Source organism: Chiloscyllium punctatum, chromosome 2 (genome assembly GCF_047496795.1).
Source record: "Chiloscyllium punctatum isolate Juve2018m chromosome 2, sChiPun1.3, whole genome shotgun sequence".
In the NCBI taxonomy this organism is placed as follows: domain Eukaryota; kingdom Metazoa; phylum Chordata; class Chondrichthyes; order Orectolobiformes; family Hemiscylliidae; genus Chiloscyllium; species Chiloscyllium punctatum.
The window spans coordinates 34,116,452-34,131,682 of record NC_092740.1 but is presented as its reverse complement, the minus strand read 5'-3'; the positions used below and the strand labels follow the sequence as shown (position 1 = coordinate 34,131,682).

The window sequence follows — 15,231 nt, the reverse complement described above, 5'->3', positions numbered from 1 at the left end:
AACTCAGAGTTGATGTTTGGTTTGCATTCTGTCTGAATTCTCACGGGAACAGGCACTTGAAGTCTGGGTCCAACATAGATCCACTGGGTGCTCGCCTTAAAGCTGTCAGGAGCTGTATAGGACTATCACAAAACAATGAGCCATTTTAAAATTTGCATCACTGAGTTAGAATGCAGTGAGTGCCAATGCTTTCAGTTAGACAGTCCACTGGAGAATAGAGGACGGCATTCAGAGGGTTCACCTAGCCAGGTGATAGTGGCAAGACCCCAAGAATTTTCATACCTTAGAGAATAGACTCAAAAAGCTGATTAGGAAAGGGACAATAGAATATGAATACAATTTGGCAAAAAGAAAAAAAAAATCAAAAGTGAACTCTAAAAGCTTCTATTGGTACGTAAGAATGAAATATTTGGCTAAAGCAGATGTGCATCCATTGTAAGTAGTGTCAGGACATTTATAATGAGGAACAAAGAAATGGCAGATAAACTAAACGTTACTTTGGGTTTGCTTTCACCCAAAGAAAAGATCAGAAATCTCCCAAAACCAGATATTCAAGTGGCTAGGAAGAATAAAGAGCTGAAGGAAATCAATATTAATAAGGAAGATTGAAAAACAAAAAAATAGGAGCAGAAGTAGGCCATTCAGCCCTCCAAACCTTCTTTGACATTCAATACGATCATGCCTGATTATCCAACCAAATATTCTCTTCACGCTTTCATACTCTTCAATCCTTTTAGCCGCAAGAACTATACCTAACTCCTCTTGGGAACATTGAATGTTTTCAAAGCTGAAAGTTGATAAAACCACGACCTGATGGTGTACATCAGCATTGAAAGGAGGTAGTGAAAAAAAGATAATTGATGCACTGATGATTATCTTCAAAAATTCTACAGATTCTGGAATGATTCCTGCGGTTTGGAAGGTAATTTAAGAAGAGAGAAATACAGAAAACAGAACTATAGACCTGTTTGCCTTACATCAGCAGCAGGGAAAGATGCTAGAATCTATTATAAAGGGTGGGATAAATTGACACCTGGTTGATAATGATCTGATTGAGCATAATCGACATGGATTTCACAAATGAGAAATTGCGCCTGACAAACTTGGAGCTTTTTTTCGAAGATGTCACTAACAAAATTGATAGAGGAGAGCCAATGAACAGAATAAACTTAGGTTTTCGGAAGGCTTCTGACAAAGCCCCCACAGGCTCTGGTGTAAAAAAAACTAAAGTACATGGTCTAGGAGGTAATGTGTTGGTATGGATTGATTTTGTTTTGTCTGTTAGGCAGAGAAATGAATGGATCATTCTCATGTTAGCACAGTGTAGCTAGTGAGTACCACAAGGATTAGTACTTGCCTCAGATATCCGCAATAGATGTCAGTGATTTAGAGGTGGGGTCTAAATGATATGCTTCCAAATTTGCAAGTGATATAAAGTTAGGTAGGAATCTGCTGTGAAGGTGATGTAAAGCAGTTTCAGGAGGGTTTGAATAGATTTTGTGAATGGGCGGGGACACGGTAGATGGAATGAAATGTGGATAAATGAGAGCTTGCTGGGAGACACAGAGGTTTCTGGTAAATGGTCAGAGGCTGGAAAGTGAAAATGTACAAAGGGATCTCTATGTTCTTGATATGTTATAATGGAATGTTAGCTTTTATTGCAAGAGAACTTAAGTACAGAAGTTTTGCTTCAATTGCTTGATTGGACCACACCTAGGATACTGTGTGCAATTCTGATCTCCTTATTTCAGAAAAGGTATTAACACCATTGAAGGACTGCAACCAAGCATCACCAGACTTTTTCCCAGGATGGCTGAACTGTCTCATGAAGAGAGATTGGGCAAACTGAGCCTGGATTCTCTAGAGTTTCAAAGAATGAAACTGAAATGTACAAAATGCTTAATGGGATAGACAAGGTATGTGTGAGTAAGATGTTTTCTCTGGCTGAGGAGTTAGAGTCAGAAGATAACATTTAAAAATAAGGAGGATGCAACTTAGGTTCAAGAGGAGGAGAACTTTTCTTACTCATAGGATTGCGATTCACAGAAGGCCACGGAAGCTCAGCCTTTTGAGCGTGTTTAATATAGAAATTGACGGTATAGAAGTATAGAAATTTAGAAATTAATAGAGAAATTGCTTAACAGTAGTGTACAGGGTTATGAGGATAGTGTAGGTAAAATGCATTGAAGCACTCAATAAACCATGACTATATCGAATGGTGGGGCAGGCTCAATGGTCGACTCCTGTTCCAACCTTCCTCGCTTGTTCAAGTCTAGCTTACATCAGCCACAGAACAGACATTGCATGGTGTTACAAACAGGCAGGTCACTGAACTGTTCTGTTGAAATGTCGCAGACTTAAAACATCAATACTGTCCACAGATGTTGCCAGACTTGCCAATCACTTCTACCAATTTGTCATGAGATTCCACATTTCCAACATCTTCACCAAAAGTCTCCTTGTGCTGATGTATAGGGAAATATGATTAGATTCCCTACAGTATGGAAACAGGCCCTTTGGCCCAACAAGTCCACCGACCATTCGAAGAGTAACCCACCCATACCCATTCCCCATATTTACCCCTGATCAATGCAGCTAACACTATGGGCAATTTAGCATGGCCAATTCAAGTACTACAAAGATGATATTGGGCATGGGAATCCCCGAGTAACATTGCTCAAAATTTATAATGCTAATCTGATCAATATTATTGGCCAGGATGCCAATGACAGGTTGGTTGCCCATCACATCAATCCCTCTGAAGTATTCAAGCAGAGAATCAGTTCACAAATATGAACACGAATAGCTCGAAAGTCAAATTAAATGCATTGCACTAAGTCTAAAATCACACTACCTTGTTTGCATTTTTCAAGTATTCAACAGACTCCCAGAAGCTAACGAGAGCCCTCTTGTCCATCCTTTCCATGTATACTCTGAAATGTTCCCTGTAGTATGGATTTGACAAGATTTCTTCAAACTGAAGAATCTGAAATAAATAGACAAACAGGATAAACTGTATGCAGCAGAATTTAACACAACCTTTACACCTTTTACTGCCTCGGAGGGCCTGACATTTTGTAATTTAAAGGATCTAAATAATTTATCTGCTTCATTATTTAATTTCAAGTTTCATATTTTTACAATTTTTGTTTACAAAATCTTCAAATTCTTTATCAGCTTGTAGATGGTTTGCACTTTTTATTTAGAAAAAGAAATAAAGAACCGCATTCATATAGTAACTTTCACAACCTCAAACATCTAAACATGCTTTACAACTAATTAAGTATTTCCAATAGAAGCAATGCACAGGTTAAGGAAAAGGCAAGAGAATGGCACAACATAGGGACAGAGAGAATGTGGACACGATCGGCCAAATGGCTTTTTCTGCACCATAATGTTTCTATGAAAACTAGTCATTGTTTTAATTCATGTTCTTAATTAAGCAGCACAATCTCTACAGTATTTCTTCACAATTCAGATAAGTGTAGGGGAAATAAAAGAACAAGGCATCCACAAATGTGTTGCTTTGGTTAAGAAATAAATCACTGTCAGCAAAAAAGCAATGCAGCCACAGTTAAAAAAAATGGTACTGTCCAAATATTTATGGAGTCAGAACCCACTCAATAGCAGAGACACCTCCTTTACAGATCCACAGATGAGCTACTGGAGTTTGTGTGTGAATGCAAGTGCGAGAACGTGTGTGGGGTGTGTGTGGTGTGCTGTGGGGTGTGAGATGTGCTGTGGGGTGTGTGGGTGTGTGTTGTGTTGTGGGGTGCGTGGGTGTGTGTTGTGTTGTGGGGTGCGTGGGTGTGTGCGCGTGTGGGGTGTGCGTGTGCATGTGCGTGCGTATTCCAAGCAGGAAATAGAATCAAAGAATGGTTTAAGTTAAAAAAGGATGCCATGCAGAAACTACTCAGCTAATCTCACACCACCTGCTTCTCCTTACTGCCCTGATTGTATTTCCTCTCTTCAATGAAGTCTACAATTCCCATTCAAAAAGGTACAATTGAATCACCCTCAAACTCATTTTCGGGCACTGCCTTCAAGAACCGATGCAGTTGCTGCGTGAAAGATGATTTTTCTCAGGTCAGCATGATTTTTGTCAATCTCCTTCAACTCAGATCTCTTTGCTAACAGGAACAGTTTGTCCGTATCCACTCTGTATGGAACTCTCCTCTATCAAATCTCCTCTAAAACCTCTTTAAGGAGAACTCTCCCACCTTTGTTAATCTAACCAATTAACTGAAGTTCTGGATTAGTGGTGCAGGAACAGCACAGCAGTTCAGGCAGCATTCAACGAGCAGCGAAATCGACGTTTCGGGCAAAAGCCCTTCATCAGGAATAAAGGCAGTGATCCTGAAGCATGGAGAGATAAGCTAGAGGAGGGTGGGGGTGGAGAGAGAGTAGCATAGAGTACAATAGGCGAGTGGGGGAGGAGATGAAGGTGATAGGTCAGGGAGGGGATGGTGGAGTGGATAGGTGGAAAAGGAGATAGGCAGGTCAGACAAGGCCGGACAAATCAAGGGGTCAGTGCTGAACTGGAAGTTTGAAACTAGGATGAGGTGGGGGAAGGGGAAATGAGGAAGCTGTTGAAGTCCACATTGATGCCCTGGGGTTGAAGTGTTCCGAGGCAGAAGATGAGGCGTTCTTCCTCCAGGCATCTGGTGGTGAGGGAGCGGCGGTGAAGGAGGCCCAGGACCTCCATGTCCTCGGCAGAGTGGGGGGGGGGAGTTGAAATGTTGGGCCACAGGGCAGTTTGGTTGATTGGTGCGGGTGTCTCGGAGATGTTCCCTAAAGCGCTCTGCTAGGAGGCGCCCAGTCTCCCCAATGCAGAGGAGACCACATCGGGAGCAAAGGATACAATAAATGATATTAGTGGATGTGCAGGTAAAACTTTGATGGATGTGGAAGGCTCCTTTAGGGCTTTGGATAGAGGTGAGGGCACAGGTTTTACAGTTCCTGCCGTGGCAGGGGAAAGTGCCAGGATGGGAGGGTGGGTCGTAGGGGAGTGTGGACCTGACCAGGTAGTCACGGAGGGAACGGTCTTTGCGGAAGGCGGAAAGGGGTGGGGAGGGAAATATATCCCTGGTGGTGGGGTCTTTTTGGAGGTGGCAGAAAGGTCGGCGGATGATTTGGTTTATGCGAAGGTTTGTAGGGTGGAAGGCGAGCACCAGGGGCGTTCTGTCCTTGTTACGGTTGGAGGGGTGGGGTCTGAGGGCGGAAGTGCGGGATGGGGATGAGATACGTAGGAGGCCTTTTAACCACGTGGAAAGGGAAATTGCGGTCGCTAAAGGAGGAGGCCATCTGGTGTGTTCTGTGGTGGAACTGGTCCTCCTGGGAGCAGATACGGTGGAGGTGGAGAAATTGGGAATACGGGATGGCATTTTTGCAAGAGATAGGGTGGGAAGAGGTGTAATCCAGGTAGCTGTGGGAGTCAGTGGGTTTGTAAAAAATGTCAGTCGTCACTAATGGAGATGGAGATGTCCAGGAAGGGGAGGGAGGTGTCAGAGATGGTCCAGGTAAATTTAAGGTCAGGGTGGAATGTGTTGGTGAAGTTGATGAATTGCTCAACCTCCTCGCGGGAGCACGAGGTGGCGCCAATGCAGTCATCAATGTAGCGGTGGAAGAGGTGGGGAGTGGTGCCGGTGTAATTACGGAAGATCAACTGTTCTACATAACCAACAAAGAAACAGGCATAGCTGGGGCCCATACGTGTGCCCATGGCTACCCCTTTGGTCTGGAGGAAGTGGGAGGATTCAAAGGAGAAATTGTTAAGGGTGAGGACCAGTTCGGCCAAACGAATGAGTGTGTCAGTGGAAGGGTACAGTTGGGGACGTCTGCAGAGGAAAATATGGAGGGCTTGGAGGCCCTGGTCATGGCGGATGGAGGTGTAGAGGGATTGGATATCCATGGTGAAGATGAGGCGTTGGGGGCCAGGGAAACGCAAGTCTTGGAGGAGGTGGAGGGCGTGGGTGGTGTCTCAGACATATGTGGGGAGTTTCTGGACTAGGGGGGATAGGACAGTGTCAAGGTAGGTAGAGAGGAGTTCAGTGGGGCAGGAGCATGCTGAGACAATGGGTCGGCCAGGGTGGTCAGGCTTGTGGATCTTGGGAAGGAGGTAAAACCGGGCAGTGCAGGGTTCCCGGACTATGAGGTTGGAAGCTGTGGGTGGGAGATCTCCTGAGGTGATGAGGTTCTGTATGGTCTGGGAGATGATGGTTTGGTGATGTGGGGTGGGGTCATGGTCGAGGGGGCAGTAGGAAGAGGTGTCCTCAAGTTGGCATTTGGCTTCAGCGGTGTAGAGGTCAGTGCGCCAGACTACCACTGCACCCCCTTTATCCGCTGGCTGGTGAGGTTGGGATTAGAGCAGAGGGATTGGAGGGCTGCGTGTTGTGAGGGTGAGAGGTTGGAGTGGGGGAGGGAGGTCGACAGGTTGAGGCGGTTAATATCCCGGCGGCAGTTGGAAATGAAGAGGTCGAGGGCAGGTAATAGGCCAGCGCGGGGTGTCCAGGTGGATGCAGTGTGTTGGAGGTGGGCGAAGGGGTCCTCAGAAGGTGGGCGAAGGGGTCCTCAGAAGGTGGGCGGGAATCCTGATTGTGAAAGTAAGCTCAGAGACGGAGGCGACGGAAGAAGTGTTCGATGTCACAGCGTGTATTAAATTCATTGATGCGTGGACGGAGCGGGATGAAGGTGAGTCCTTTGCTGAGGACTGATCGTACGTCCTCAGTGAGTGGGAGGTCTGGGGGTTGGTGAAAACTCGGCAGGGCCGGGAGCTGGGATCTGGTGTGGGTGTGGAGCTGGGAGTGGGGTCGGAGCCAGTACCTGGAGTGGGTGTGATGGTGGGGGGAATGGGGGTAGAGGCATGAGCAGGGGTAATGTTCCCCTCGGGGTTCTGGGGGGTGGGGATAGTGACAGTGGGGTCTGTGGGGGGCGTGTCAGCAGAATGCAGGTGAGTGGCGCTGGTAGGGGCGGAAGTGGTGGTGATCATGGCAGTAGGGGTGGCAGAGTGTGTGGCATCAGCGATGATGTGAGGGCCGGAAGTGGCCATGATGGGGGCGGAAGTGACATCATCACTCAGTGTGGAGGTGGTAGCTGCATCAGCCACATGGCTAATGGAGTTTCCAAGGCCAGGGGAATCTTCTGGAATGTTTGAGGAACGCTGGTTATGGAGGTGGGTGGATAAAAGTTTGTTGTACTTACAGTTTTTGATGTTTGAGATGGAATTGAAATACTGTTTGTTGAGAGTATGAATTCTCCTGAGGATGTAGTACAGAGTGGGTCCTTTGCAAATCTGAGAGTGTGTGTGGCCTTCAGCTGGGGCAGGGCTGACTGTAGAGAGGTTAGGTGCCGGCGCATTGCTGCAAGCGTGGAGCGGAGGATCTTGAAGGAGAACTGTTGCCGGTGAATTGCTGTGCTCTTCCAGTACCACTAATCCAGAATTTGGTTTCCAGCATCTGCAGTTATTGTTTTTACCTAATTAACTGAAGTTGCCCACCCCATTTACTTATTTACTTACTGAACCCTTGGTAATGTTTTTGCATCCTTCGTTATGTGATGCCCAGAACTAGGCACAATATCCTGGTTGGAGCTGGACTAGCTTTTGATTGAGGATTCTGCATGCTTGTCAACATTTTCAAACTTCATGCCTGTCCTCAATACTTTTTGTAAATAATATTCCTGTTATCCTTGGTATCTGCCTTCCTTTTATAATAGTAACTTTTACTTTTTATTGCCTCCCTTCCTTAGCAAAACATAATCACTTCACATTTCTCCATATTAAACAGGATCTAACTATTCCTCCAGCCTATGTCCTTTTAAAGTCCAGCTTTATCCTTCTTCTCACAGTTTGCAATATGTCCACATTTGTAATTTCGTAATTTGAAATTGTCTTGCACATTGACACCTCATGCAGACCAAGAAAAGTGGTCCCAATAAAAACCAACTGTTGAACCTCACAACATACTTTCTACAAATTAAAAAAAAAATCCTCCCATCATCATTCAGCCAATTCCTGTTCACGTTGTCACTAACTGATAATCCTGTATGTGGCACTTTATCAAATAGTTGTGTTTGTGGCCAATGCCACCACGAAGTACAGTGCCACATGCACATACATATAATCATACTCCCACCCACAACACACTATAAATGAATGGAAATGAGGTCATCAGGGCCAGCAAAATGCAAATATATTTTGAAAGAATGATCGTGGGAAGAAAATCCCACGTAAAAGGCTTCTGACCCATTTTGCTGCCAAAGCAAGTTAATTAAAACTTTCCCTCCAGGTATTCGCAAGCTGATTACATTGAACATCTTTAAAAATGCTTAATCACTTTAATCTAAATTTGAAGTAATTTTCCTTACAGATAACAAAAATCTTTAATTTCAGTGCATACTGGCAACTGTCGCCTATGTTATATCAATAAGCATACATATACAAGCTTATGAATTCATCCAAAGTAAAACACAAGAACTTTTACACGCAACTGCGTGAATGCATATGGACACAGTGGGCATCATTAATGCCAGCACTCGATCTACTGCTGTTTCTCAATGCCTTGACTAAAGGTGTGCCAGGATCTATAGAGAGAGAAAGTGAGTTAATGTTTCAACTCTAACTGGATGCTTCTTTGAACGCTAAAAAGGAATCATCTCACACTTGAAACGTTAGCTGTTTTTCCCTCCACAGATGCAAACCAACCGACTCAATTTCTTCAGCACTTTTTTTGTTTCAGATTGCCAGCACAGGTATTTTGCTTTCATTTCATTTTTGTTCATTCCAAATAGGCACTCAAGTATCATAATCTGCAAGGATATGGACCAATTGCTGGAAAGAGGAATTAAGATGGGTGACTTGTTTTTCAGCTGGTGCAGACGTGATGAGCCAAAATGACCTTCCTCTGTGCCATAAATAGTCTACTATTCTATTACTCAAGACGGAATTGATAGATGTCAAGTTAACTTGACTTAGACTGATAACTTTAACTATATTATCAATTTTTTTTAAACATTTGTGCAGTCCTTAAACAATTTTCATTTATTGTATCTAGGGTGGACCTTTCATTTATCAACTACATTTTAGGTAAAATTCAATTTTTGAAATTTTTGAATTTTTAGGTAAAATTCAATTAAAAACATACTTTGAATAAAATACTTAAGAAATGTTCATTAATTAATGTAGGATTCTAAACAACTAACCTTGGATTAAGAGTTCCATTACCTGGGCAACATGAACTGTTATCAGAACAGTATTGAAAAATCATTAACAGGTTGGAAGGAAAATAGCAGTTCAAAAATTTTAAGTACATACACTTATTTCTTTAGTTTTATAGACTGATTTATTATGGATTGGGGTAAGCTTAAGTATTGCGTGTGAGCCAGCCATTTGTCTTTCAAAATCCCTGGGTGCATTTTTAGACAGTGGGATGAGGGGGTGTGAGGCATGAAGTGTCATTCAGTTTCAGTTCTTAAATTAAATTATCAAAACCTAGATAAATACCCAGGAGTTAAGCAGAAATCCCAACCTGCGCCTAATCAGGAAAGCACGATATACTGTGTATCGGTGGTAGTTGTCTGAGCTGCAGCTATTCCAAGCACCTTTTTAAGTCAATGGTAGGAATTACAGTATAAACTCACAGTCCTGTAGTTGCTGGGCTTCCCTGGCCCAATTATGAACCGGGTCTCCACTTTTTTCAAGATGATTTTGCCCAATACCATACTTTGCTTAGTTTTTTCAACCAAGATCATTCGTGTGCTCAGGAATACGGAGCACAGCAATAACCCCTGGATTGTTCCAGGGAGAGTGACTACAGCTGTGTTTGGACATTCATGCAGAAATATCTAGTATGTGAAGGAGAAAATCTCTCTCTCAATCTCCCTTCTTTGGGTAGAAAAGTGAAAATAAATCTAGAGTAGCTAGGTACACTTTCACACTCTGCAAATTCCCTTCTTCAAAGAAGAAAAGGGACCCTGAAAGGGCAAATCTTCAACTGGTAAACAAAAGACTGAGAATCAGTGTGTCCACAAAATCGTTTCTCCCTGAAAGACTCGAACAGAATTGGAAAGGAACTGAAGGAAAATATGGCCAAATCCTGGAATCCAGTCTGGTGCCAGACATGTGCTTCATTGGCTTTTGTGCTTACCTCCTCACCTATACTGATGTGGGTGCCTTGTACGTCTGGTTTTGTGTGTTTGGGAATTTTATAGAGAGCTGTAAGTTAACAATTAGCATTTTTCTTCTGCGCAGTTAAAATGTTTACAACAATGTTTACTTCTTAAGTACAAAAACCTGATTTCTTTTAACCCATGTTTGTGACTTGGGCAAATTGGAGACTTTGATAGTTTGATTAAATCTCTTCACATTTGTGACAACTCCAGTAACAGTGGAGCTTGATTTCTAGTGCACTACCCTAGAGAGAGCGTTTCAAATTACTGGTTCAAAGCTTTCAAACTGGGACTTTCTCAGTCTTCTACTAAAATTCACATTTGGCCCATTTTTAAATAGAAAACAATAAACTAAACATTAACTCCACACTTTGGGTTCAAAACATGGAACAAAGAACAAATATTTTAAAAGCTTGCAGAATTTATTTATCCAAAAGGCACCAAAATACTGCAATGCAAAAACATGTAACATCTCAGTATTCTTTGCAGTTTCAATGAGGGAAGCAGGCAGGTGAGCAGGCAGGCGAGCAGGCAGGCATACAGATTATTCAGGGTCACCAATAAATCATACTTTTTGTCCACGTCCATGATACGCATCTCAAATATTCTAGAGGTCATTCTGGTGATTTGGTTAGCCTCATGCTGCAAGGTCGGTGTTTGTACATTCGCAAAGCAACCTGGCCCCTTGGATTTTCAAAATGAAGTGACAGTTATTCTGTCTCATGCATGTTGGTGCAGGCCATAGCAGTGACACATTCCTTACTGCAGTAACCACCACAGTCAACTGAGTGTAGCATCAAGAAGCCCAAGTAAAACTAGATCAATGGGAATCAAGGAGAGAACTCTCCATGGTTGGAAGATGGTTGTGGTTATTGGAGGTTTGTCATCTTAGCTCCAAGACATCTCTGCAGGAATTTCTCAGGATAGTGTCCTAGGCCCAACCATCTTCAGCTGCTTCATCAATTACCTTCTCTCAGTCATAAGATCAGAAATGAGGATGTTCACAGATGATTATGCAATATTCAGAACCATCTTAATTTTCACACAGATAGTGAAGCAGTGCATGTACAAATGCAGCAACACCTGAACCATAGTTTGGGCTTAAAAAATGGCTTGACACTATACAAGGTAAAGCAGACCGCATGACTGGCACTATATCTACAAGCATGTACTCTGTCCACCACCAACGCACAGTAGCAGCAGTGTGTACCATTAAGAAATTTACCAAATGTCACGCCTTCCAAACCCACAATGACTTCCATCTAGAAGGGGACAAGAGCAGCAAATACATAAGTATACCATCACCTGCAAGTCTCTCTCCAAACCACTTACTATTCTTACTTGGAAGTATATGGTCATTCCTTCACTGTTGCTGGGTCAAAATCCTGGAATTCTCTCCCCAAGGGCATTGAGAGACAACTACAATACATGGAATGCAGTGGTTCAAGGATGAAGCTCACTGCCGTCTTCTCAAGAGCAACTAAGGACAGGCAATAAATGATGGCACAGCCAATGATGCCTTTATCAATGAATAAATTTTTAAAAAGTTAAAATTTAATCAATAACCATTCACTAGATGGATTAAAGAGGGAATAGTTATTTTAACACTGCCCCTAATACACTGTATGTAGTATGGGTGGTTTTCTTCATTTGCATGTAAATTTGAAACCTAGAAATTTTTCATTTTGAAGCAAAGCAGCATGGTTAATGTGAAGCTTCAGGGTCAAACACTGAAAATTAAATCTTTATATCTCTTCCTTTAGTCTGGAGCTGTTTAAAATTCTATAAAACTCCCTCGCATGTCACAAACAGTCAGCTATTTCCAAACACAATGCTATAAACAGTGTGATAATTAGTTAAGTGTTTCCTAATTATATACACAATTTGAATCTGTTAAAAAGCAGCTTTCCAGACTTCACTGCCACTGTGAACCACTTAAGTGCGCAAAAAGGGTTGAAAATGCTATGACTAAACTAAAACAATGTTAAGTGGAACAGAAAAATGACAGTGTCAAATAGGAAACAATGCGGAAGTTACTGAGAAGATGAATTCCGCAGGCATGTTGAGAACTAATGTGAAAAGACCATCAGCTTTGCAAAACAGTAGAATTGAGAGAATGACAAGAGTTCAATTATACAATAACACACAACGTCTACTGCAAAATCAAACTGAAACATTTGCTCTGTATCTTGTTTTGCAGATGCTGCCTAATCTGCTGACTACTTGCAATGTTTTCTGTTTTCATACTAAAGGAATTAAAAGATGCCAGATATGAGGGTACACAATTAAATGGCACGTTGACTCAGTGGTTAGCACTGCTGCCTCACATCGCCAGGACCCAGGCTCGGTTCCTGAAGATGGGCTTATGCCCGAAACATCGATTCTCCTGCTCCTTGGATGCTGCCTGGCCTGCTGTGTTTTTCCAGCATCACATTTTTCAACTCGGTTCCCACCTCGGGCAACTGTCTGTATGGAATTTGCACACACTGTGTCTGCGTGGGTTTCCTCAGTGTGCTCTTGTTTCCTCCCACAGTCCAAAGATGTGCAGGTTAGGTTAATTGGCCGTGCTAAATTGCACAGTATTAGGTGCATTAGTTAGGGGTAAATATAGGGTAGGGGAATTGGTCTGGTTGGGGTATCCTTCGGAGGGTCAGTGTGGACTGGTTGGGCCGAAGGGCCTGTGTCCATACTGTAGGAAATCTAATAAACTGTGGTTGCTACCTCAAGACCAATATCTGCTCAGAGATGGCAAATCGAATTTCGGGAGAACTTGGAGACTTGCATTTAGACAACTTCTATTTTGCTGGTTTACAACTTTTCACACGGAGGGTGGTACGTGTATGGAATGAGCTGCCAGAGGAAGTGGTGGAGGCTGGTACAATTGCAACATTTAAAAGGCATCTGGATGGGTATGTGAATAGGAAAGATTTGGAGGGATATGGGCCAGGTGCTGGCAGGTGGGACTAGACTGGGTTGGGATATCTGGTTGGCATGGACAGGTTGGACTGAAGGGTCTGTTTCCATGCTGTACATCTCTATGACTCTACGAGTGCAACAGTAAGAACAGGAGGAGGCAATCACTTGTTGAAAACTGCGAAATGTTGGCAAACGTAGACCACACTTTGTAGCCAACTGATTCAATACAAAAAAAGATATAACATAAGAGACCTTTCAGCCCATCATGCCTATACTTACTCTTTTAAGAGACCAATCCCTAGCCCCACGTATCTGTATCCTCCAGTTACTGACCTGTCATTGGAAAGTTTACTTCATCATCCTAAAACCCACATCTGTATCAAATATTCCCTCAATTCTAACAACTCCAAGGAAAGCACCATCAGCTTCACCACTCTCTCCACTTAACTGAAAGCTCTTATTTCCGGCATGTTTCTAATAAGTAGTAAATATCATCTTCTGCTAATCTGAGGCCTTCCTAGGGAAAGAATTAAACGTAATACTATTTCTGACATCTAACCAATGTTTTACAAAGTGTTAGCATATATGGTTGCCTTGGTACTCTATTCCTGCAAACTAGAGATGACAGCAAGCTGTTCAACTTGGCACAACTGTGCACGAAGTCCAAGTTTGAGAGTCGCTGTTTGTTAATGACGTCATCCCAGATTAACATTCACTTGCAGTATCTTGTAGATCTGTTTTCCTAACTCCAAAGAGAGTTTTGATTGACGATCAGGGCCAGGAAAATTATGCTACAGGCCAAGATGTAGCAATTCTACCTTGCATTCACAAGGACAATGTCATTCTGAAAATCATCAACAGCTTCATATTCCTTCGATCAAATATCTTGGACCAGTCCCTTGATGACAAAACGAGCAGCATATTGGAAAGACTATCGCTGCCATGTCAAAACTGAGAAAGTGATTGAGAATAGCAAACCAACCAAAAGACCCACTGGTGATCTCTGCACCCTCCTTTACACAGTGAAGGATGGACAATTTTTGCAAAGCAAGAAAATGTGCTGAACAGCTTCCATTGCCTCAGCCGAATATCAGACATCTCCTGACAGAATAGATTGCTGCCAGACGATGCAGAGGTAACACCAGCATACAGATTGTCAACACTTAATAAGGCAACAGCAACTCTGTTGGCTCAGTCACGCGAACTGAATGGATGATGGTCACATCAACAGATATTCTCTATTGATAGCCTATTGGCACAAGTTCACATTTGTGCTGTAACATCTGCAAGCAAGATCATGATCAAATCAGTGCACAGGAAGCTCGCACTGCTGAACAGAGTGCCAGGCATCAAGTAGTGAGAAGAGTGTGGAAAATGCAGATGACAAAAGAAACAGGTGGAAGAGAAAACTTGCAGGAAGGAAAATAATGTCAGTCAACCTTGAGTCAACACTATTCATATCTACACCAACTTAGTTAACTGGCCTTTATATAACAGACAATATTCAAATCAGAAGTGACTTCCAAGATGAAAGCATACCGACTACTAGCATCTAGTTTCTTGCTTTGATATTTTATTTCTTTATGTACATAGCCAAGGTACTAACAATCTTTTTAAAAGCCTTTTCAACTTGCCTTACCACCTGTATACACTTCTTGCTTCTGTGCTCTAAATTTCATTGACCATTTTTCAGTCTGTCTGTTTCTCTCTCTTATAATCAACCTCATTGTTTACTCTGTTAGTGAGCTGCGTAAAACCTACAGAATAAGATGATGGCTTACTGGCATTATTGCTAAACTATTAATCCAGAGACCCAGGTAAAGTTCTGGGAACCTGGATTTGAATCCCACCATGGCAGATGTGGAATTTAAATTTAATGATAAGCTGGAAACAAAAAAGTCTAATGATCACCATTAAGCCATTGTCGATTGTCAGGAAAAGCCATCCAGTTCACAAATCTCCTTTCGGGAAAGGCATCTGCCGTCCTTACCTGCTCTAACTAACGTGACTCCAGACCCACAGTAACATGGCTGACTCTTAACTGTCCTCTGGGCAATTACGGGTGGGCAGTTAACACTGGTCTAGTTAGTAACATGCACATCCCATGAATGAATAAATAAAAACCCTTGGAAATTATGCTTTATAGCAATA

At 42.7% G+C, this 15,231-nt stretch overlaps 1 protein-coding gene across 3 annotated transcripts in view; it reads right to left on the bottom strand.

Moving 5' to 3' along the window:
- snx25 (sorting nexin 25) overlaps positions 1-15,231 on the bottom strand; it is a 317,654-nt gene that overhangs the window by 66,344 nt on the left and 236,079 nt on the right. For all 3 annotated transcript variants that reach the window (XM_072595279.1, XM_072595271.1, XM_072595263.1), the window contains one exon: positions 2,855-2,986. In XM_072595279.1, the coding sequence (XP_072451380.1) occupies positions 2,855-2,986 (132 nt within the window). The remainder of the gene's footprint in view (positions 1-2,854; positions 2,987-15,231) is intronic.